At 40.1% G+C, this 26,023-nt stretch overlaps 1 protein-coding gene and 1 long non-coding RNA gene across 2 annotated transcripts in view; both read right to left on the bottom strand.

Moving 5' to 3' along the window:
• Positions 1-6,838, bottom strand: part of LOC136863413 (ecdysone receptor) — a 372,729-nt gene extending 365,891 nt beyond the window's left edge. The window contains exon 1 of the mRNA XM_067139824.2: positions 6,316-6,838. Within this exon, the coding sequence (XP_066995925.1) occupies positions 6,316-6,790 (475 nt within the window). The 5' untranslated portion in view covers positions 6,791-6,838. The remainder of the gene's footprint in view (positions 1-6,315) is intronic.
• Positions 6,839-6,877: 39 nt separating this feature from the next.
• The window catches only part of LOC136863412 (uncharacterized), a 707,299-nt gene continuing 688,153 nt past the window's right edge, over positions 6,878-26,023 (bottom strand). The window contains exon 3 of the long non-coding RNA XR_010859217.1: positions 6,878-6,952. This is a non-coding gene — a long non-coding RNA (uncharacterized lncRNA). The remainder of the gene's footprint in view (positions 6,953-26,023) is intronic.

Below are 26,023 nucleotides of genomic sequence, written 5' to 3'. Positions count from 1 at the left end.
AAATCCATCTCCGTGAAGACCGTGAAGTTCCCTGGGGCGCTCTACTATTCCTCATCGCCTCTTTGAAATTAACATCGTACTCATTTCGGGTATAAGTTGAGTGCTTTTTTCCCCAAAAATGGAAGTCTCGTGCCCGGCTACGTGGCTCAGACGGTTAAGGCACTGGCCTTCTGACCCCAATTTGGCAGGTTCGATCCTGGCTCAGTTCGGTGGTATTTGAAGGTGCTCAAATACGTCAGCTTCGTGTCGGTATTTACTGGCACGTAAAAGAACTCCACCGGGCGAGTTGGCCGTGCGGTTAGGAGAGCGCATCTGTGAGCTCGCATCCGGGAGATAGTGAGTTCGAACCCCATTGACGGCAGCCCTGAGGATGGTTTTCCGTGGTTTCCCATTTCCACAGCAGGCAAATGCTGGGGCTGTACCTTAATTAAGGCCACGGCCGTTTCCTTCCCATTCCTAGGCCTTTCCTGGCCCATCGTCGCCATAAGACCTATCTGTGTCGGTGCGATGTAAAGGAAAAACCTCCTGCGGGACTAAATTCCGGCACCTCGGCGTCTCCGAGAACCGAAAAGGTAGCTAGTGGGACGTAAAGTCAATAACATTATTATTTTTGTTATTATTGGAAGTTTCATTTCTAAATGTTTCGTCTTCCTGACGGAGAACCGAACATACGTAATTCCAAATGAACAGAATACAATCTAACCGCTTCGGCAAGGAAACCCCTGAACTATATGTACATTCAAATTATAATTTGAAATGACTGGAAGAAGGGAGATACAGCACTATTGCAGTGATTCTTATCGTTTTAATAATAATAATAATAATAATAATAATAATAATAATAATAATAATAATAATAATAATAATAATAATAATCATCATCATCATCATCATCATCATCATCATCATCATCATAAAATATGTTTTATCAATATACTGTATTTCAACATTTGATCGAGGAAATCTGAGTGTTGGGTAAATTATATATGTACAATGTAGGTAGAATTTATTTTTTATTTTCTGGGCATAGTGAGAGTTTAAAAAGAATAAAAAATGAAATGCAGGTTGGGATAGGTAAACGAGGTGGCAACCCCCTCGACGCACAGCAGAATGAACTGGGGTTCCAAGCAACACAATGCTAATGAATATTTAAGACAGGATTTCAACATTTTTAAATGTGATATCACGCCATATTTTTCTTTGCTGTCACTTCCCTTTGTTAAATGGATTTGAGGGAGTACTCAGACTTAACCTGTGAGCTTTCTGGAGGTTTAAGGTTAAATGTCCTGTCACACACTAGTCGAACTGAAAATTCGACAAGGATTCGATTGCTGGACACTCCGGTTGGATCACGAAGTGGCTACAGATGAGGATGTACCCAAAGCCTTCGGTTCATCGGTGAGTGGTCACCATGAGGTTGATGTAAGCAGCGTAGCCATTTAAATTTTGCTCCTTCAAACTGCTGACAGTGTGCACCGACAACACCCAGTGTCGAGTCGGAAGTCACCGTATTCGATGTTACACGAGTCGCTGGCCGATTTATACGTTGAGAAATGTAAACAAACGTGGTTTCGCCAAGTTCCTTCTAATTTCCGACCAGTTAAAGTGAAATACGAATATGAACTGTAAACTGTTTGTGTATTAACACCCAAGAAGAGGACTTCTTCTGATAGTTTAGAGCTATTGAGAGTGTTCTTATTTGTGTCAGATATCATAAATCGAGCAAGTCGGGCCGTGTAGCTGTGAACCCAACTGTCGGCAACCCTCAATATAGTTTTCAGTGATTTCCCTTTTCCACACGAAGCAAATAATAATGTACAGCATCCAAAATAAGGCCACGGTCGCTTCCTTTCCTGTCCTATCCAACAGAAAATGGTATCTTGAATAATAATAATAATAATAATAATAATAATAATAATAATAATAATAATAATAATAATAATAATAATAATAATAATAATAATAATCATAATTGGCTTTACGTCTTTTACTTTCCAGTAACTATTACGGTTTTCGGAGATGCTGATGTGCCCAGTTTTGAAGCACAGGAATTATTTTACGTGCCTGTAAATCTATCGACACGAAGATGACGTATCTCAGCACGTTCAAATGCCACCGGACTGAGCTCAGATCGAAGCACGAGGTCTGCTAAGAAAGGCTGTTGTGTGCTGAGCTAAGTGGATCACAGAAGTGAAAAGAAGACGACGATCTCTCAAAGACTATTGAAATAGGAAACCGAGGAAAATCAATACAAGGATAGTCGACAACAGTATTCAAACCACGAATTTTCCTGAAATATGATCATAGTTGCCAATTGTCTTATGCTAAACTGAACTAAGAGACATTTTAGAAGAAGGAGTTAATGATATCGAACAAAAAAGCTCTTTCTTATGCGGAATTTGTACTGTAATAGAAGGAAGTGGATTACTAACGGAAGATGATTACCACGCTAATGAGAAATAACCTAAGGTACAGTGACGGGAGAAAATTTAGTGTTCAGTGACATTACAAAACATAATTCAATAATGCTAAGAATTATTCCATTTTCGTTTGACTTAGTTATATTTTATCAGTAATAATTTGCATTGGGCTTTGCATTATTAGAAGTACAATATCAGTACGCAAGAATGGTAAATATGGATATATTAAAGCACATTAGTACTCAGATGTATTATGTTACCGTATTGCTCCGTAAGTTGATACTTATAAATACAAAGTAATTGAAATTGAACGTTCCTTTTTCTTCATTAGCAAGGTGCTCTACAAGTTATGTTGTGTGCAAAACGTAAATAAATCCTTTTATAACAGTTACACAATATGTTCACACCGTAATTGAATAAGTTGAAGAAATGTACAAAAGTTTTCTCAGCTTTTCTCGCAATCATGTCAATGCCACTTCTGTCTCTTTAGCGTAAGGACATCCAATTCGGCTATGTACTCAACTACTATGACCGGCGAGACAGATCTACCTCAAGTTCGAAGTTTATTTACTGAGGAGGTAAATACCGTGCGCCACATGAGCACAAGGCCGTAGTTTATAGTACCGGTGCATGATTCACATACGTGTCATATTTGTCCTTAGCCCGCATTGCTGAAACGATGCGGGTAACCAGCACCACAATCAACGAGCGATGAAGTTGACTCAATTGTTCCTCCTTCCGATCGATGTTAATCATTGAGAAGTTATTCACAACACCTGAAACATGAGTAGTAACCGTATTACGTCCCGGTTTCAGTAGCTACCAACGAGGAATAAATGTGATGAGCTTGAACGAACACAATAATAACCTACGTAACAACGAGTGCTCTGCCTTAACATCAAGTACAGATACCGACGGACGGTTAAGGTTTTCAGATACAGGAATATGTCAAATTAAATGAATAAGAAACAAAAAGAGAAAGTAGCAGAGAAGATAATGACAAATTACTTGTTTTCTAAGACGCTAAGAAATTAACATGGGAGAGTTAAGGGATTCTTACATGGATAATGACATAATAAGACAATGGACGTACGTCAGAGCGAAAGTGAAAGACAGCGTATGAGTCAATCGTACCAAATATGTTTTTATTTTAGGTTTACTAGATGCAGGAACCAACTGAAACAAATTTACATGTAATAAAATTACACCTACATTTAATTTAATGTTTAAAAGAAATAAAATAAGATAGTTCCACGTTAATTTATTTAATTAATATTATTTTGCAAACAAATTTAATTCAACAATTAAACGAAAGTAGAGTAATACAATTATTCCAATCATCTTCATGAACGAAAATTTAACATTTCAAATAAATAAATAAATAAATAAACAAATAAATCTAGGCTAGTTGAGATACTATTTTAGGAACGGACCCGTACTCTAAACAAACCGGCTGCATGCAATAATGAACTTTCTAACTGTCTACACATATAACAGTGGATACGAGAACATCAATGACGAAAAAGCCCTAATCAGAGTTCCGGTGTTCTAATGAGGAGGCTAAGAAACGGCACGTTCTTAACACACTGATAAAATCAGTCAACTGAATCGAACAGGAGCCATCTGAGAGACAACCTTCTTCTTCTGCCGCTTTTCCCCTCGCGGGTGCGAACTGTGGATTTGCCCTGTTTTACGGCCGTATCCTGACGCCAACCCTATATATTACTATTACGTGCTTTTGTGGTGGTTGCTAGTTGTGTGAATATGAAGAGGAAAGTGTTGGGACAAACACAAACACCCAGTCCCCGAGCCAGGAGAATTAAACAGACGCAATTAAAATCCCCGACCCGGCCGAGTATCGAACCTGGGACCCTCTGAACCGAAGGCCTCAACGCTGACCATTCAGCCAAGGAGCCGCCGGACTCATCTGAGAGACAATGACTGCACGTACAGCGTCCGGCTCCATGGCTAAATGGTTAGCGTGCTGGCCTTTGGTCACAGGGGTCCCGGGTTCGATTTCCGGCAGGGTCGAGAATTTTAACCTTAATTGGTTAATTTCGCTGGCACGGGGGCTGGGTGTATTTGCCGTCTTCATGATCATTTCATTCTCATCACGACGCGCAGGTCGCCTACGGAAGTCAAATCAAAAGAGCTGCACCTGGCGAGCCGAACACTCCCGGCACTAAAAGCCATACGCCGTTTCTTTTGCACGTACAGCAGATCAAACCTTGATCCTTTTCGACAGCTGAAACAGAATCGAGACAGGAACTGGCATACTCTCATATTCCTCGCAAGTCATATTTGCTGGAATGAATTTTAATAATAATAATAATAATAATAATAATAATAATAATAATAATAATAATAATAATAATAATAATAATAATAATAATAATATTTGCTTTACGTCCCACTAACTACTTTAACGGTTTTCAGAGACGCCGAGATGCCGGAATTTAGTCCCGCGGGAGTTCTTTTACGTGCCAGTAAATCTACCGACACGAGGCTGACGTATTTGAGCACCTTCAAATACCACCGGACTGAGCCGAGTTGGAGTCAGAAGGCCGTCTGAGCCACTCAGCCCGGCAGAATGAATTTTAATTATTATCAAACTGTAATTCACCTGCCATAGAGACAAGACACTCACAAGAAGCGAGGAACAGTACATCAGTAAAAAGGTGAAGAGTACTGAGGACTCACGCCAGTCGTGATGCAATAGCACTTTCTGGCTCAATGAAGGAACCAATGACGAAGAATCTCTTCATCATTATGATACTGCCAGTGTCATATGAAGATGAAACGAGCTTCCAGGCACAAAACGTATCCCATCCCAATCCCTCTTTTTCTCAATGACCGCGTTCTCTGAGCAGTACAGGTAATGTTCTAACCTTACCATGGGGGTACTGTACTGAAGATGGTTTTCCACAGTTTTCCAACTTTTTGTCCGTGATGTACCTAATTACAGCCATGGCCGCTCTACCTTCCCTGCCTTTCCTACCCCATCATTGTTGAAAACTACAGGAGTCACGTGACGCTAAACGAATACAAAAAAACCTAGGCCACTTGGATAGCTCAATTGGTTAGGCCCTCGCCTTCTGTTCTCTACGATGCGGAACGGAATTCTGAAGCAGGTGGAGGGACACTAGTATGAGCAGATTCATTGGCACGTTAAAGAACCCTATTCAGGGTGAAATTCCGACCCCTATGGCAGCTGTAGTACCTGAGTAGACACATCATTTACTACTACTAATAAAGAGATTGTGATTACTTTACAATTTCTGCACTCCTAGCCGTAAGACCTATCTGTGTCGGTGTTATTACACTGATGTCCGACTCGTTGGCTGAATGGTCAGCGTACTGGCCTTCGGTTCATGGGGTCCCGGGTTCGATTCCCGGCCGGGTCGGGGATTTTAACCTTCATTGGTTAATTCCAATGGCTCGGGGGCTGGGTGTTTGTGCTGTCCCCAAGATCCCTGCAACTCACACACCACACATAACAGTATCCTCCACCACAATAACACGCAGTTACCTACACATGGCAGATGCCGCCCACCCTCATCGGAGGGTCTGCCTTACAAGGGCTACACTCGGCTAGAAATAGCCACACGAAACAAAATTACACTGATTGAAGTGACGGTAAAATCTATCAGGACAGTGCAGGGTATCCCGAGTGTCAGTCTCGTTATCTGGTGGAGCCCAGAACATAAAACCAAAGAAATGGCAACAACAACACTGTCTGATCTGTGTTTATTTGGTAATAGAAATTTGAAAGGTGTCTGGGAATGATAATGAAATGTGAAAAAAGTAGTAAAAAGTATGATGAAGTGACTGGGATCGTGTCAGTGTAGGCATATAACAATCTGCATCACTGAGAGGAAGATAACATGGTACTCACCGAGTTTTCCGTTCGGACTGTAGGGATCATAACTTCCGGATGACATAGGCGATGAATAGCCGTTCGAGATGATGGTATAGGGGGCTCCCTGCGGGCCAGGAGACGGCGTGAGGGGAGGCAGAGGAGCTCCAGGAGAGGGCGACGAAAGCCAGTCATCTGGCCTCATTCTCTTACTGGGTGTGGCCGACACGATACCACTAAAAAGTCCACCATTATTTTGCGGGGTGGTAGTAGGGTTAGTTCCTGAACTAAGTTCCGAAGCACCATCACACGGGCTCTGAACGCGGGGCTCCGTCTTGACAGTGCTCAGGAGGAGCTGCTGTTGCTGGTCATCTTGTGAATCACCAAGAGAAAAGTCCACCGCCACCGGCCTTAAGAGGCTGCTCCGACTGCTGCTCGAGGCGTAATCCACGGCGGCGGGGAGCGACTTACTGCCCGCGCCCACACGATACACAGTCTCATGCTTCAAGTCCATGGTCCAGACACGGTGGCTCGGATCCTAGGTCCTTATTTCGCCCGTCTTAGCGGGAACACCACCATTTTCACTTTTTATCACGTCACACGCAACAAATACCAAGATAACACTCGCGAACGCCTTGCTACTGAGGAGTTCCTGTTCGAGGCAATTCCAAGTGATCTGAAACATAAAGAAATGCCCACAATTACATCACTGGTGCTGCCAACATCCACATACAACTATTTTAAAAGGAGAGAGATTACAGGACATTTCATTACTGAATCAATGACAATTTATAAAATCATTCTAGGGCGGGAAGGAGTTCATCACTTCTATGATTTATATGGCCTAGAGGAGGAATAACAAGGGAAATTATACGACCTCAGTCAAAAGTAGTTCTATCTCGCTCTCTCACCGGCGAGCCAACCAGCCTGACAGCCACTATGCCATGCTCGGCCACCTGGCTACAACCTAAATTACCGGTCTAATACTAACTTGGATCCGGTTTCCAAATAAAACGTTAAGAAACAGGTTCAGGGCATGGGTGTGCATGTATTGTATGGGCTACGTTCCGAAGAAGGGGAAGATGGAGAAAAAATCCTAAGTGCAGAAACAACAGAAAAAGTATTTCCAACTGACAGATGTCAAGAAAGCTAGTAATTATGACAAAACATATGCATCGCGTCAAGTACTACAGACGCTGAACATCGGAGATGTGATGAGGTCCCAGTGTGAATTCCCCGATTAAGTACGGGATCAGTGGTAATATATTTTAAATTGTGTATGGATTACTTTAGAAAACTGCACATGTTTATGATATATCATCGTACATGGCACTGAGTACTGAACTACGGCCTTTCACTTTTACGGAGTAAGTCAAATTTATGAGAAAGGCTGTAGATTGACTGCATTCCTACACAGCAATTATCAACTAGCATCTAAGTGAACTCTCTCTTCTGCTTTACCTAGCACAGCTTGAGACAATTTCACTGAGCAATGCCAAACAATCCCTTACTGCCGCATGAAGTTTGCTGTTACAAATCGGAAGTATTGCAACTTGACAATATTTAGATTACAAGACGCGATTACTGGAAACATTTCTGCTCCTTTCCATATTCTAGAGTTCAGATCAAGCGGCAAGAAAACAGACAACGCTGAATCTCAGTTCTCACCGCAGCGCAGCGCTGAGTTTCACACCAGAACCGAGCAGACTACAGTAGCTATCCAAGTCTCACTCTTCATTGCATAAAAATTGCGATATGAATTTAGTGAATATTCAATACAAACGAGACGGGCGTCGAAGTCGCGTATTGTGATCCCGGAACGAAGCGACTTCCGGATATACTGACTACCGCATGTTTCTGTTTATTCTTCCCTACATTCACTAAAGTAAATTATCCAGAGACACTTGATCCAATCTTAAAAACCTGTGACACTACAGCTCTTTCAGCTCGTGAGTACATGCTACATGGTGAGCATTAACTGTGATTTCTAAGACCAGGGTAGCTACCTTTCGTATCAGCTCTCCAGAAGATGAAGAATGAACACCGTGGTAAGTAAACATCGAAGACAGAGCGAATAATCAAGTTCGGGACCATCCAGACAGGAGCTAAACCACTACAGCACACACAAACACAGACACAAGTGTAACGCGGGGGGGTGATAGCCATTGATTGCAACTTTAAGGTCAGCTCAATGCAACGAACTTTCCTAGTATTATGTGATGAAACATGGCAACTTTCAGACGATAAACTATGCTGACTTACTTGTGCGCCGATTCTAGCATACAATGATGCGAAGAGGTCGACTCTCCAGGGCCGGATGTTGTAACTGTTCAGGGTCAAACAACACGACAGAGAGGGGAGGGCTGACACTGACCTTGGTCAACAGTACGTGGCGTCATTTCTCTGTTGCTATGGATACCGCTACTATGGCGACGACCGTCAACAAGATGTGATTTATTACTCAAGAATTTCTCTCAAGTTGTTGACTCTGACGGTATTGAGCAATCAGCTTCCACAACACAGACAATTGTGGACGTCCACGGATGTCACAATGCTTCAAGAACAGTGATTATTAGAGCACTAACAGGTTAGGTTTCAACACTTCCGAATGCTTGCTTCAGTTCGTCTATTAAATAATATTTATCAATTTCTTCTCACTCAAGTGGAAGTATTTAATATTTCCATGATTTATAGGACTGCAACACGCATCTTCATTATACATCGTTATGCCTTTTAGCGATCAGTCTGCAAGCTTCTACATGCAACTGCCTTCGTTGCACATCTCTTAACATTAAAAACACAGCTTTGGTCTCCCTCTGCATTATTCTCCCTGATAACCTATCCTCCGTCTTACACAACTACCACCAAACCCTCCTTATTTCTAGTACCCTACTGTCACTGTTCCCAGGAATCAATGTCGCTACTTTCACGTCTGTTACTTCCAACTTATATCCTGAGCCCACCCAGCTTTCACTCCCATGCAGCAAAGTCTGTCTGAAAACACACCGAAGTAAAGACAATTGCGTACGATAAGTCTCTTCTTTCTTACAGATTAGATTTCACTTACCATCGTGCGAGAATACACATCGTAGGAAGTCTCGAAATGATCCACTTGTACCAGACCTGCCATTCTTCCTTCTACAAGGAGAGTTTAAGAATATATCCTAACCCATATGATGTAGCAGTGTGTTACCAGATGAAACATCCAGATGATGGCTGGCGAAAGTGAAAAGCGTGCTAGGCAGAATACTGGGATGAAGAGATGCACAGTAAAGAGAACGGATTCATAAAGAAAGTAACGATCAGAGTGCAGGACAATGAGAAGCAGATGATTAGGCAGAATGTGAGACTAAAAGAACATTATCATAATTGTGCGAAAGTATCTAAAATATGTCAATAAGGAAAGAAAGGCTCCGAAATAGAGAACTACGAGGAGTGGTGTGGTGGTTAATGAGGATATATAAAAATAAGGGGCTGAGGGATAAACATAATGAAAATCGATGTTTATTATGTGGAGAAATAATGTAAGAGGCTCATCTATTGAGAGTATGTAGGGGAACTGATGCACTTAGAATGAAATATTTGGGTGGTGAATATAAATAAAAAATAGAAACAGAGAAAGAATTCTGTACAATTGCTAAATTGTTAAACAAAGAATGGGTCACACCACGACGATTTGTTTTTGTATTTTAAGAAATATGTAGCAAAAGGAAATGAAAAAGGAATAGCATCAAGTAAAAGGATGAAAAGAAACCAAGAACAAAGTCAACGTTTAGAATCATGGTTGTATTGTTGTCACTGTGAATCTGCTTAGCATCTTCCTCAGCTGCTGGCATTCCGTAGCTGTAGATTAGGTGTAAGTGTAACGTTTAAGGTAGTAGTAGATGTATCACTGCAATAAATGATGACTACGGGATAGGAGTATAGATCTCATGCCTCTCAGCCGCTTTTCTTGCCTATCTTGACCACTTCACATTCACAGATAATACAACAATTCTCAAATTAGTCTGGCAACTTGGCAGATTTCACAAACGGGAATGATGACCCTTGCCCATAGTCAGTGACTTATCAATCGACCGTTTCTACACTAAAGTAAAAAATGGGGAATTCAAGAAAATTATCAAAATGTAGGAATACTTGTGCATCTCGTAGCATTCTAACTTCTTGAAGCTTCTCTCCTCTACGGCAAACCGCGAGTTTACAGTTTAACACGTCTGCCGATGAAATGCAAACGCTGTTCCGTTTCTATCATGCATTTGAGTTATATAAGCCAGAAGAATCTGGTGTTTTACTTGGTTGTATTTACAACTTACGTGACAAAGGCGAAGCATGTATGAATATTTATATGTGTGTATTTCGAGATGCTATTACCTCAATTCCTCAGTTGTCGGATATTGATGATCAAATTATTGGTTCTAACTTGCTAACTGCTTATGCATCACAGGAAACAATGACTGCTGCTAACAAAAGGAAGGCTAAATTATGGAGGGGACACGTACTCGGTGTTGTTGTAAATATTAAATCTGAAGAGAGTTCATTGAAATTAAATAGGTTTGGTAATGCAACATTATACTTTAAAGTTTAGCCCTTTCCTGATTCCTATCCTTTTCTGTCTGACCAGGTTTGCCTGGGAGGTCCAATGGCCCTTTTAAGGGCCCCAAAACACTTTGATAGCAAACGAGACGCAAAAATAATAATGTTGTTGCTTTTTCGTCCCACTAACCACTTTTGACGGTTTTCGGAGACACCGAGGTGCCAGAATTTAGTCCCGCAGGAGTTCTCTGATGAGTCTAGTGTCAGACCTAAGACGAAACGCTGGTTAATAGAGCAAACGCCTGAAAATCCTTACATCTGATCTGTTCTCTTAAGTGCCAGTAAATCAACCGACACGAGGCTGACGTATTTGAGCACCTTCAAATACCACCGGACTGAGCCAAGTTGGAGTCAGAAGGCCACTGAGCCAGTTAGCCCGGCAACACGAGGCGCAGTCTTCTTCAGTATGCCGTATATTGAAGTCTTAAACCTCCCCCATTGGCACTTACACTTACGTTGCGTATTTTATAAGTGTTAGTAAGAACTGTGGAACTGGACTACACATCTATTTCCCGAATCACCTAGTGGGTTTTTGCCACTGAGGAGAGACTCGCCCGCTCTTCAGTGCTGGTGACAGAGCCTTTTCCCAATATCGCACGCAACAGCCCCGCCATTAGCTGTCATCACTGTACTAGGGAAATGAAGACTGATTTAATAGCAACTTCGGCTCAGTGAGGAAAGCAACGGGGAAACTACCTCACTCCTCATAAACACCGAAAATGAAAGCGGAAGCAATTTCTCCTTCACACCTTGATCCTCTATGCTTAGGACTTGCAGTTTCATGTTACATTAAACATATCAAGAAAGTGGTAGTTCAAAATTACATATCATTTTTAGACGCATATATTTAAAAAGAATCTGCAATTTAATGAAACCTTTTAAAAATGTTTGATATGATAGGCAGCTCTTTTTATTACTGCATTCTGGTTAATTTTCCATTCTTATAATCACTTAATTGTTGTGTCAAAATGCTTATTTTATTTTTATAATTATTCCTGATGTTTTTTGAGGCGGCCAGAGGACTGAATCTTGATATATATTTCTGTTTGGAATGATCTGAAAACGTTTGTGAAAATCAATATGTTTGCGTGCGGAACTCGCGAGAATTGGTTGCTCTGTCACAAGTGGGAAAACTTCATTATCTCCACAGTTGGGAAGTAACTGACTAAAAATATTCGAATTAATTGTAACGATTACATTCTTAGTAATTTTTACATGTAATTTACTTCATGAATTTTTAATCGTTACATTCTAGTAACTGACAAACATCGCACGGAATCAGAAATGTGAGTTCTACTAAAGCAGGTACTTTCTTACCTCTCCAGCACGTTCAAAACATTCCAACGATGCTCTTCTTTCAAGTGTATCTTTCCAGTAAATGCAAAAGTGTACTTTCCCCCTTAAGCGATGCGAATTTTAAGAATCAATTAATTTATTTGCGAAGCAAATGGAAAATCATTTCAAACACTGAAAGTCATTATCTGAAATAAAAATGATGAGAAAATATCACATCGAAAATTCCAACGTATCATGTTTAGTCTCACCCCTGTGCTAACTAACAGACAACATGAAGTAATACATTCCTTTTCCTTGCAAAATTTGTATTAATCCAGCCCCAAGCGAAAAATAAAAAAGAAATCAGCGATTTTCTTAAGACTAACATTCTGTAAAGTTATTGTAAGTTTACTGATTATTTTTTATAACAGTAATTGAGTAGAATATTCCTCAAGTAACTGTAATGGAGCCCAATTACTTTTTTATTATTTATTTTTATTGACCTTAGTTGTAACAACGTTTGGTTATCCTCCATGTATAACGAACACTCACAGCACACACAAAAGAGTATAAATTGTCAGCGCAAAGTACTTATAAGGAATAAAAACCAAGTCGTCCACAATCATCACGCACATAAAACCACAGTGAATCAATCTATCTTCTGGGAGGAGAGGGGGGAGAACAAACAAAACACTGGCAACAATGCGATGAGCACAAAGTCAAATTCCTATACCCGCGGTTCTCAAAAAATCATCACAGCATTGAGAACTGAATTGTTTTAACCCTGACACACCAACGCAGCGCTGGTCGGGAACGACACTAGTAGATGACATAGTTCAGTTCGAAAGCGGCTTCGAGAAGCATCATAAAGGCCACACTTAAACAAATTGTGGTTGAGATCTCCATTGTCCGCGTACTGACATCGACAGCGCGGTGAAGCCAAAACCCCTATGCGATGTAGATATGAAGGGAATGATCCATGATTTAGCCTCATTCAGATCACTGAAACTGTTAGATCTCGTGACTGATGAATCATATAATGCCCTGGCTTAGGAGGAAAGTTGGGTTGTACACGAGCAAAGGCTCTACCTCTGTGAAGTTGAGAGGCTTCCCATTCCGTATACCATTTGTGACGAATTTAATAGTGGGAATAAAGTCTATCCATGGAAGTAGACCTTACGATGCACCACGTTTGGCTACTACGTCAGCCTTTTCACTGCCAAAAATTCCACTATGCCCTTTGACTTAAAGAAATGCTACGGAGAAACCTGAAGAATAGATGTTAAAAGCACGCTCCGCGATGTCATAAATGTAAACATGCGTTTGGAGATTCCACTGAAGATTTTATAATTTCTTCGTAACACTTTGGGAGTCAGTAATGATGAGAGCGGAATCGAATCGCTTGTTTTGACAAAAACGAAGTGCAGCACATATAGCTAAAATTTCCGCTATATAAATAGAGGTTTCGGGCGGTCGTTTGAGGATACCACATTCTCCCGTTTCTTAGCAGTAATATGCATATCCCACCTGGTCATCGAATGTGGAGCCATCCGTGAAGATAAATGTACTATTGGGCCACACGGAGCGAATCAGAGCTGGAATGTAGTTCTGTGTATGAGCTTCTGTGGTGAGATATCTAGGTAGATAGTATATAGGCAGTCGATTTAAAGAACACTGAAAGCTGGTATCAAATCTGGACATGTTTCGTGTTTTGAGGGTTAGTTAGAAAATCGTTTTCAGTTCGTTGTAGCAGCGTAACTACTTTTTCCTTGTACTCTTCCCATCAGTGATTATCTCCCATGTACAGCAAGAGTCTACTAAATAGCTTGATGTTTAGCTTGACCTTATAACGTCCACAAAAATCAGCAATATGTTCATTTTTTAGTCCCATCGATATATGTAGTAAAAAACTCTCGAAAAAATAATAGAAAATATTATTTAATGCATTCATGCATGTGTATTTGGTATGTACACTTTAGAGATAATTACGCGCAACTCACATGAATGAAAAAATTGGTCAAAATGGACCATTCGCGTTACTCGAGTAGCCCGGGGAGTCCACTTGCCAATTCTAAACTGCTGATGCATACACCAGAATACTACCGGTTGAATCAGTCACGATGTCTCCTTCACAGCAGCCGTGTACGTACTGAAGCCGGAACGAGTGATTCTAATAAGGATTAGAGACGATCCTGAATATTTCTCCACAAAAAATTTGTAAAATTTTATAATTTCTGAATGCCAGTAGACATTCTTTTAAACAGTAATAAAACTGCTTCATCACAAAACAAATTACAAGTTTACTGTAAACATGAATTTCAGCGACATGGGTTTGATTGTGGTAACACTCTCGGAAAATTGTTCTGAAGTTCTTCTTGAAACTCGGTGGTTTCTTAAACTATTTAAAAGGTAGAATGTATTCAAGTATTAGGGAGTCATACTACAAAATTGAGGTAATGTTTTCTCTACCGACATCAATGACAGGACAAATGCAGCAATCAGAGCCATCAACGACATACAGAATTTGAATAGGTTGTCTATCAAAACAGCCCTGAAATTATTTGACCTCAAAGTCTCACCAGTGATCTCCTATGGCTTAGAAATTGTATGGCCGCATCTAAAAATGAAACAGTTCGAGCGACTAGAAAAAGTGAACGGTACGTTTCTGAAAAAGACACTATGTGTCTTGAAGTATACGCCTTGAAGGCTTGTATATGAGTTAACTCGCGAACCTTTCTACGTAGAGAATCTCCGTTGTCACCTACTGCTACCAAGTACACCAATATATCTACAGTTCATAGAGAAACTAACAGCAAAGAAGAGAGACATATGGAGCGAATTTTACTCGACGGACGCAATGATTTATAAAGACTGGCAAGGAGTAGGATATGAGCTCAGACACATGATTACACGCTTTGAAATACATGGATTTCATTATAAGCTGTGTAAAACTAAGAAATTCCATCAACCAGACACGGACTGTGTATGTGAACGTTGTGGTAAGAGCTGTGAACGTGATTTGTACTTGTCGGCGCGAATCGATAATAGCCGTCTGCAAAGATGACTAATGTTGCGTTATTAATGTAAATATCTTTTGGCCATTGGCTACAATAAAATATATTATTATTATTAAATGGTAGCTACAATCATCTGCTTATGAACTACATACACATTCAGCCTTATTCTCCGTTTCGATACCAACCGATTCAAGGGCAATTGTTAAATGAATGTTATTTTCAAGGGAGTTCAAGAAAACCTAGAGATTTAGCGTTACTATCCAAGATTTCTTAACCTTATCAGTGCCAAGTTTTAATCGCCCTTATGCATTCCCATCTCGAGTTTTTCTGCATGGTTTTGCAATGGCTGAAAAGAAAGTTACAAATATTTATAAAGTTACTGAACAACTGTGTGATCAGTTTCCGCAGATTTGTTCACTGCAAACTCGTTTTCGCTATCTTCATAAAAAGCCCTACACATTTTAATTCATGCTTTCATTACGCCTGAGTAGCGAACGCTGAACGCAAGGCACTGCCGAACTCCATGGACAAGGGGTCCCGGGTTCGATACCAAACGGGTCGGGGATTTTAACATTCTTCAATTAATTCCTCTGGCTCGAAGACTGGGTGTTTGTGGAATCGTGAATATTAGATCTGATCGTACGTAGGGCCGCATCCTCACAGACACGCCTCTCCGGAGTTCATATGCCATTATTATTATTATTATTATTATTATTATTATTATTATTATTATTATTATTATTATTATTATTATTATTATTCTTTCGTTATGCCCATTCATAGAGTGCGTAGGAACTTGTTCATTGGCTTGATGACTTCCGCCTTCCTATTCTTCCAAAATCTCTTCATGTTCTCACTGTGTTGCCTCTTCCTTTCTTCTGACCACTTTCTATCAGTCCTGTCGCTAATTTTGACAACATATGAGTGTTTATTTAATGAGGTCCTGAAGACTTGGCGATTTCTCATGATGTCTTGCCCGATGTTCAATTCATTCAGGTCTCCTCTTGTTTCCTCCTGCCAATTTCTTCTGTTTTGGGAATTTGTTACATTGAATAACTTTTTGTGAGTCTATTATTATCCATCCTAATGTCAAACGTCTCCTCTGTACATCATCTGTGTAACTATAGAGGTCTTCAGTTCGCCTTTTGATCCAAATTCCATTTTCTTGTATGGGGCCGACAATTTTTCTAAGAATTTTATGTTCTTGTTTTTCAATATCAGCAATTTTAGAATGACCTCCTAACGTTAAGGTGATCAAGAACGGAAGTACAGCGAGACTGGGGGAGAGTGGTTGGGACGGTGGGATGGAAAAGGTTAAAGGCAGCAACGAGTGAGACAGTTTAAGTGATATATCATCTTGTAGTAGCAATACACCGCACTGACTTTTTAAACTGAAGCAACGAGCGCCCTGTAGTTCTACTCGACATCTCAGCAGTAAACTTACACGGACGCGTTTACTTGTCTTTACGACTGAAAATTGAATTTGTTAATTTACTTCAGCATTCCGTGCACTCACTTTATGACCTGTGCTTTCATAAGAAAACATGGTTCCACCTTTGGTAGTTGCGAAAACAACCAAACAGACCATAATGATACAGCCTGATGGGCGCCCACTGATCAGCGCGACGAATATTACCCGTCAGCTGTTCTTATGCTGACTGAGTGGTCGTCCATCCGGCCGCTAGACTTGACCACCGGGAATCGAACCTGAGCCCTCCCTCCACGTAACAGACAGGCTCTCTACCCCTGATCCGCGTGGTCAGCCAAAAGGGACTTATAAGAATACATTATTCCAAAATTCCATTCGTACATACAGAAAATCTTTATTTAAGAACTGCTGTATATGTCTCCGACTGACCGAGAAGAATTGTGTACACATATATATTTTACACATTATTAATTTAGTAAACCATGTAAATATTATAAACAATATATAATTTTAAGCACTGCTCTATGAAACATTTTTATGTACATGGAGCTCGCCTTGCGTATTTCCGCTGTCAGAATTGTGGTAAAAGATTCTAACACTATTGTTACAACACAGAATCGTACGCACAATTCAGGTACCTATGGTCAAAACCACAAGATTAAACCATACAGTTTTTGTGTACAAAGCACTGTGTAAAACTGTTTTACTTTCTCCTTTTCATCATTACGTCTACTCATTTTATAGAAACAGTAAGTTAAAATATAATAAAACTATTGTGTCTCTACATTGTCTCCAGTTTCTGATATGAGATCCAAAAAATAAATTGTAAACACCCAAACATTCAGGGCAAATAGTTTTTAAAAATATCTTTTCAGGGGTATTCCATTCGTAACTCGGCCCATTTCCTCTTCTTCTCCAGGTGGAGGTATGTGTAGTGTAATGTGTTCAGTTTTTGCTGTCTGTATATATGACTATCGTAGCGAAAAAAAAAGCATCAGAGCCATGTTGATTCAGGTTCTAGCATAAGTAGATAATGGAAAAAGAGATGTCGTTAATATGGAGAAGACAGCCAGAAATATGGAGCATGAAACGTAATTAAGATAATATAAAATATGCACCTGTAAACAAAAAAAACGAATCACATTAATCTGACGCAACGAGGATCAAAGGTTCTAAAGTCCAGCTATGTTCCATCAGAATTAATAACCAAGAAAATCAAAAACTATGAGTAATACTGTCTTAAGACAAGGTCACTGTCAACATCTATAAAAATACTTTTAGGTACTTTTTAAAGGAGCATACAGAGATTCCTGAGAACAAGTGGTGTACATACAATTTTGGAACTGTATTTACAAGTTACATAATGAAGCATATATTATTAAATCAAAAAAGACTAAAGCAGGCTGGTCTGAGTGGACTGAAGTAAACCTTGTCCCGTCATATGATCCTTCGTAATAAATTATTTCTTGTCCTATCCTTTCCGTACAGGCAATAAACTTGCTATTTTGTCAGGGAAGCGATAAGCTGCGTTGTAGAAAATTTGTGACGAATTTTATCATTTATATTCGTTTTAAAAACATATTTAAGAGCCCCCATTTTATGTACAAAGTGTATCTACACTCCGGTGCATTAATTAGCCAAGAAACCTCTATGATGATCAGGAAGGTTAATGGTTATTCTACCCGGCGAGTTGGCCGTGCGGTTAGGAGCACGTAGCTGTGAGCTCGCATCCGGGAGATAGTGGGTTAGAACCCCTGTGTCGACAGCCCTGAAGATGGTTTTCCGTGGTTTCCTATTTTCACACCAGGCAAATGCTGGGGCTGTACCTTAATTAAGGCCACGGCGCTTCCTTCCCATTCCTAGGGCTTTCCTGTCCCATCGTCACCATAAGACCCGTCTGTGTCAGTGCGACATAAAGCAAAGCAAAGCAAAGTCACCTCCATACAGGCCATGAAGGCCCTTGGAGGAGTGGAAGGTAAAGGCTTCCACCATTGTTAACCTCGGCACGTGATGGGGTAGAGTGGTTAGCTCTAGGCCCGGCCGCCTTTGCCCCCGAAATTAACCTGGTACTCATTTCTGGTGTAGGTTGAGTGAACCTCAGGGCCATATGCACCTCCGGAAGTGGAAATCTCGTTTCTTAAATTTTTTACGACTTCCTGACGGGGATTCGAACCCACGTCCTTCCGCGCGAACCGAGCACGCCTTTACCGCCTCGGCCAGGCAGCCCCTCGCGACATAAAGCAAATAGCAAAAAAAGAAAAGAAAAAAAGAAAAAAGTTACTCTGATATTCATTTCCATGCCAGAAAGAAGACCAAAAACAGGAAGAAGTAAAAAAGTAAAGTCGTGTCCTCATCCACCCCAATTCGTGTACCATTTCAACGACATGCCAGCCCGTTACGCTACAGAGACATGGGAAGAAAGTAAGGACCTTGAGGATGTCAGGAGGAGGAACAGTTGAAGACGATCGTGTCGACAAGAGAATTAGGCAGAGAACAATTGGCATGACTATCGGGTACAACACAATGTCAGGCTCAATCTTTGATCAAAGACAGTGTCGTCCGCAAAGATCTTGGACTGGAGCGATTAGTGAGGATATGAACTTGAACCCACGGTGTTCAGCTCGGAGTGACAGTACGTTACAAAACCTGCCATCTGATTGGCTAGCTCACTATACAACAAGAAGAACGCTGACGGCAAATAAGAGATAAAAACACAGACGTTAACCTTGGAGTGTTTCTCGCAGCGTCTAGGTGAAGGGGAAGGTTTGATGGTGCAATTTTTCTCAGTAGAAGATGTATGAACATAAAATTACTAAGCTAGTCAACAAGCACTTGCAGTCTCACGTACAGCCCTTTGTAAGTTACTTCCTCGGCTATACCCACCACCCAGATATATCCCTGTCAGCGAAGAGCAATTGAACCGCCAAGTTGGCCTCCTAATTGCCCTCAGCTTGGACAGGGTGAGAAGAATGCACAAACCACAGATCTTCAATGCCTCAACCTTCAACAATTTTCAGTTAACATGGTCGCTTGTAGTTTCAAGAAAAACAATGCATAGCTAAAAATATGGTATACTGGTTAATATTAAAGAGGGAAAAAAGGAGGGAAATTTCTATACACATCTACACGAAGATTACTGGGTGAAGAACATATAGACAAGATAGGAATGAGAGACTGCTCGATAAAAAGATTCAGAACGCAGAAAAGATGCTGAGTGAGTGATATAAAGGAACAGGTTATTGATTTAATAATGATTTTAAGAAGTGTCCAAGTGAGAACGACGTATTCTCAAGCTACATTTGTTGAAGATAAACCAAATATTCAACAGCGTACGAGCTCTTAAACCGTTTCGACATTTAAAACATATAACAAGGGATGTAGATACGTCGACGGTAACTTCAAAACTGGCGGGAATTCCGATACGTAACAGAATTAAGAGAATTTCATTTTTGTAGATACGGCCTTCTGCCACTAAGCCGACGATATGATAATGCCAGAACGTAAAATCAAAGGAATATTGCTAGAATGATCATGAAGATGATGACTTTTGTTCTAAGGGCCATAGGTCATCAGCCGAAAGAAAGAAAGAAAGAAAGAAAGAAAGAAAGAAAGAAAGAAAGAAAGAACAAATAGACAAATAAGTAGGCCTACGGGTGGTAGCTGATGGGTACATACAAGAATAAATGTCAAAGGGAGAGATATAACGATAATTGTTGTGCGGAGAAACAATGGAAGAGACAGAATCACTGGAAGGTAGAGCTAATTTCAAACTCCTGTCCGGCCCAGGCTGGGTCAGCGGTTTTTAATCGTATATGATTAATATCCCTGGCCTGGGGACTGGGTGTCTGTGTCGTCCTTAAAGTTCCTTTCCTCACATTCAACAATCTACACTTCCTCCATTTCAATTACACGCAGGTTCATATCATATGGTGCTAGTAGGGGCAAAAGATCTCTATAGGTCGGCGCCCTGAACAAATAGCAAAAAAATAAAAAATAAACAATAAACAACTCATGGACTACACTTGAAAACACGTGACAAAGAAGCGTAAAAGGACTGAAAGTGAAGAGCAGAATATAATTATAACTTTGTCTAACGTCTAAAGACACATGGCCCTGGGGTATTGTGTCCTACTGACTACTTTTTCGGTTTTTGAACACGTCGAGGTGGAGGAGTTTTGCCCCGCCATAGCAAGGCTCACGTACACTGGAAAGCACATGATCGGCTTGCTTGTCTCCGGATGAACAGATAGTTGGCGCGCATTCGGGAGATAGTGGTTTCCAACCCCACTGTCGGCTGCCCTGAACATGGTTTTTCGTAATTTCCCCATTTTCACACTAGGCAAATGCTGGGGCTGTACCTTAAGTAATGCCATGACCGCTTCCTACCCAGTCCTAGCCCTCTGCTATCTGCGTCGGTGTGACATAAAACTAATTGAAAAAAAAAGTTGCTTTTAACTTATGACCACCATGTTCAGGGAATTACCAAACAACAGTGTTCACAAGGAGCGGCTAGTGGCGTCAGAAAATTAAAATTTTGTAGCAAATATTTCAAAGTTGCAAGTACAGTGCATATTTACCTGTGCTATAAGTTACATGAATCACATTTAACTGTGCAAGACCATTCTTTTAATGGACTATCAACTGAAACGAATTTATAAATTGAGACACTAATATAAATATTTACTTCAATCCACGTGCATTTTTCATAAAATTCCAGTTTTAAGAAAATTACTGAACAAGTTAACAACAACTCAGATATTGTTGTTATGAAAGAAGCATATTTAGAACTTACTCACTAAAATATTTGTTCAAAAACGTTGAACGACATCTTCATTGTTTATAACTTAGACTGTAGTTATATTATTCCCCGACTCTATATACCGACTTTCACTAAATTCTGTTAACCCATTTTCTCATGGCTCGGCGTTGATAAGGACTTGGCAACAAAAATACAAATTCATGAATTTTTTTGTTATCAAGGCCGGTACGGTAACAAAGTATGACATAAATGATCGGAAATTTAATTCTGTATAACTTTCGTTACGTAGTATTTATCGATAGGACCACTAATAATATAAATATTTGAGAATTACATTTAAGGCCTTCCCCTAAACTACCACTTCACTCAGCGTGAGTAAAATTATTTATAGCCTAGATTGTAGTGGCTCATCCTCCGACTTCACATACCGATTTTCATTAAATTCTCTTGAGCCGTTTTCTCGTGATGCGTGTACAGACAGACAGACAGACAGACAGACAGACAGACAGACAGACAGACAGACAGACAGACAGACAGACAGACAGACAGACAGACAGACAGAAATTACGGAAAAGTAAAAAGTGCATTTCCTTGTTACTATGGACATGACCGATACAGAAATACTATTCTTTTCTAATTTTGAGCAATGTACAGACAAAACTCTTATTTTATATATATATAGATTAACTGTATAATTTACAGGTGCCTCTTAAACGATCGAGAATTCAGAAAAACAATCAATGATCCTGATTGATCGCATCTAGCGACCATCTACAACAGCACCAAGTCCTGAGGTTTCCGGCGATGATAGGATAGGAATAATTCCAATATTTTCCTGGTGTCCCATAAAACTATATCTGAGCGGCTACGTTTATATTTTTATGGACTCCCGTGGGGCAAAATTTCAGCACCTCGGTGTCTCCCAAAACCGGAAACGTATTACCAATAACGGTAATATCGTGCAATATGGGACAGTATTTTAGCAGCTGCCTTGTCTCCCCACAAAACTGATAAAATAGGACGTTAAAAAATGAAACGTTATAGTTCATTCTCGCATCGTAATACTAACTCATTATGCTCCTTCATTGTGGGAGGAAAACGAACTCTGCTCCTACCACGAATAACATTTGAATCTGAACTGTTACTTGGATATTACAAAGTATCGATTTTGACCAAGATACTGTAACTTGTAACTGCGAGTTCATTTCCTCTTACACTATTTCGCCTCATAAGACTGGGCGAGTTGGCCGTGCGGTTAAGGGCAAGTAGCTGTGAGCTCGCATCTGGGAGATAGTGTTCGAATCCCACTGTCAGCAGACTTGAAGATGGTTTTCCGTGGTTTCCCATTTTCACACCAGGTAAATGCTGGGGCTGTACCTTAATTAAGGCCACGGCCGCTTCCTTCCCACTCCTAGGCCTTTCCTGTCCCATCGTCGCCATAAGACCTATCTGTGTCGGTGCGACGTAAAGCAAATAGCAAAAAAAAAAAAAAAAAAGCTCATAAGAATCGAGCATGAATAAATAATATTATACTTGTATGAAAAGAACAGAGGAGTAAGAACCAGGATAGGATAAGAGAAGACCCTGGGAGTTCTTCTCCGACAAGAATATCTAGATTTTACAGAAGACGTAGCCGCTGAGATATATGGGACCATTCAGACAAAAGCAATGAATTCCCACATTCTCTCTTCACATGTCATTTGTGTTTCGTGTCACTAAAATTCCTGGAAAGCAACTAGAAAAATCAAGGAACCTGTTCTTGATTGGTGTCTCTTGCCTGAAGCGTGCTTCAGAGAAGCTGAGCTTCGTAATTGGACCAACAATAATTGCTACATTTGTATAATAATATATTAATAAATGAAACTCTTTTTACGCCATCATTATAGGACTACAACAGAGGTAAAATAAGGCCAAATTATTGCTAGTGCCAGGTGTACGGCTATGTATGATCACTGTTTAGGAGCGGATCTAGATGTAAATAGTGTAGGAGTTTCTCTACGTCATTTAACTCGTGACATAAACATTTCTCATTCATACTTGAATATAAGCTCAATTTTACAGCTTTCTGTACGGTGTCTGGACACTTTCCCACAGCCCTTCAACGCGGCTACCTGATTAATGACTCAGAAATAATCTCGACATCTCCACCCCGCGCCCTCCCCCCAATGCTACTAAAAAATAAAAATGCTACCATCCATTTCCCGTAAATTTATTATAAATCATTTGATGCGTCTATTTAATACTCTTCAGCTATGTATTATTATGTGCAGTAGTACATTAAAAATGAGAAATTTCCAAGTATAGCGCATTTTGCACGCCACCACTGTTTGCTGCTCGCAGATTGTCTCGGATGTTTTTCTATATCTTGTTCAGAATACAACTCCGCACAATTTGGATACCCATGTAATAATGTTTTTAAAAGTCAAATCATCCCTGATTTCCTGACGTGTTCGTGAAAAAATATAATTTTTAAAATCTGGGAGTAGTTTAGAACGTTTCAGCAAAAAAATAAAAAAATAAGTTTTTGGAAGTTCTGCCGAGAGAATTTGATTAAATATGGTTTATTTTCAAATTATGACTTCGTTACCGAAATGCCTAAGACATGAGGTCACTGTATCGACACCGAAGCAAAACAGAGCAAATAACGATACATTGACTATGATTGACGGTTCGTCTTTCCTTTTGGCTGACGACGGAAATGAAGAGAGAATAATTGTTTCTTGCGGCAGCAAAGGAAAAGAAAGCTTGAAGTGTTTTAACCATTTCTTTATGGATGGTACTTTCAAGAGTACTAGCAAGCAGTTTCATCAAATACATACCATTCATGCCGATTTTGGGAGTAGCAATGATGAGACAAAAATGTGCTATCGTATTCGCTCTTCTACCAAACAAGAAGAAGGAAATGTATACGTGACTGTTCAGACTCCTCCAGGCTGTTCCTGAGTGGAGACCAGAAAATATGAACGTGGATTTTGAAACTGTTGGCATTTCTTCTCTGCAATAAGTATTTCCAACTACAAAAATGCATGGCTGTTATTTTCACATGACAAAATGCTTATGGAGAAAAGTACTGTACAGGAACTCAGATTGTCGGTGGAATGCCGAGAGAATAGCGAAATCAGTCTTCATGTCCGTATGTGCGCAGCCTGAAGATGTGCTCGATGGGTGAGTGGAAATACACTCTCAAGCTTCAGAAAGTTCCAAACTTAGCCAGTTTTTTACTACTTTGGTGAAAACTGGCTAGACAACCAATACATTACAATCGAGATGTGGAATTGCCACCAAGCACAACACAGGACAACGAACGCTGTTGAGGGCTGAATCAACCAACTCAACAATCTTGTCCGGAGAACTCATCCCAAATAAAAGAGGTTGTCAAAGTGTTGAAGACGGAAGCTGAGAAGACTAACTGCGCATTTATGAAGGCCAAGCTCAACATGGAAGGGAAAAAAGGAGACAAAAATATGTCAAACTAGAGAGATGGATTGAGAAAATCCAGAAAAATTCGAAAATGACAAACAAATTAAAAGTTTCCTGAAGGCAGTTGCCTATTCACAGAAAATGGAGTAGGTTAACAATTATTATTGTTGACAAAATTCGACCAAAAGCAAAAATACAAAAAATATACAAAAAAGACGAAACCGAAAAAACTGATTTTAAACACGCCAAAACGATAACAACACCAAAATGACCAATTATGTTGTTATTTTGCCAGTCCACAGCTTGGATAAAGTGTGATGGAAATTACACTACATCAGTTATAGTGTTAGTAATGAAGTACCTAGACCGAGCGCCTTTCTTCACTCCAAAAGGATAACATGTTAACTTTAAAGGTCAGTGGGGCGAGCCTTGATGTTACAGGCGAGCGAATCGCTTCGCCAATTCGCCGGGCTTAACTCGCTGCACTCGTTCACATCAGTTCAATAAAATATACATATGGTTTAAATATTATATATATAATCATTATATATTTTAGAGTATAGTTTGGGCATAGGTATAAGTAGCCGTTTTCGAGATACACTGGACACACACTCGCACGCACAACTGATTTATTAGTATAGATATATTATTAGTAGTACAGTACAGACTAATAATAATGTATTATTAATCATTTTTATTTGGGCGGCGGGAGGTAGTTGAGGGGGGGGGGAGAGATTTGTGTGGAAATGTCAGTCGAGATTATTTCTGAATCATTAATCTGGTAGCCGGGTCCAAGGGCTGTGGGAAACTGTCATGTAATCTATATATATAAAACTTGCCCTGACTGACTGACTGACTGACTGACTGACTGACTGACTGACTGACTGACTGACTGACTGACAGACTGACTGACAGACTGACTGACTGACAGACTGACTGATTCATCATCGCCGAGTCAAAATTTTGGAGATGCATTCATATTAACATATAGGTGCTCGCTAAGAGAGGATTTTTGGATCTTCCGTCGCTAAGCGGATGAAAAGGGGGGTGAATATTTAAAATGAGGATATCTATATCCCAAAAACTTAAATGTTTACAGATGTAAAAATTGGTATTTGGAATCTCATTTTAAAATAAAGAAACACGTATTTTTAGTTTTCAGAAAATCCCATTAAGAGGGGTGAAAAATGGGGGAAAACGGGTTAAACACCTTTCATGAGGAGACTTATATCTCAAAAACTAAAGATGTTACAG

The sequence above is a fragment of the Anabrus simplex genome, chromosome 2 (genome assembly GCF_040414725.1).
Source record: "Anabrus simplex isolate iqAnaSimp1 chromosome 2, ASM4041472v1, whole genome shotgun sequence".
In the NCBI taxonomy this organism is placed as follows: Eukaryota; Metazoa; Arthropoda; class Insecta; order Orthoptera; family Tettigoniidae; genus Anabrus; species Anabrus simplex.
The sequence above is the reverse complement of the archived record's forward strand: the minus strand, read 5'-3'. Positions and strand labels throughout refer to the sequence as shown.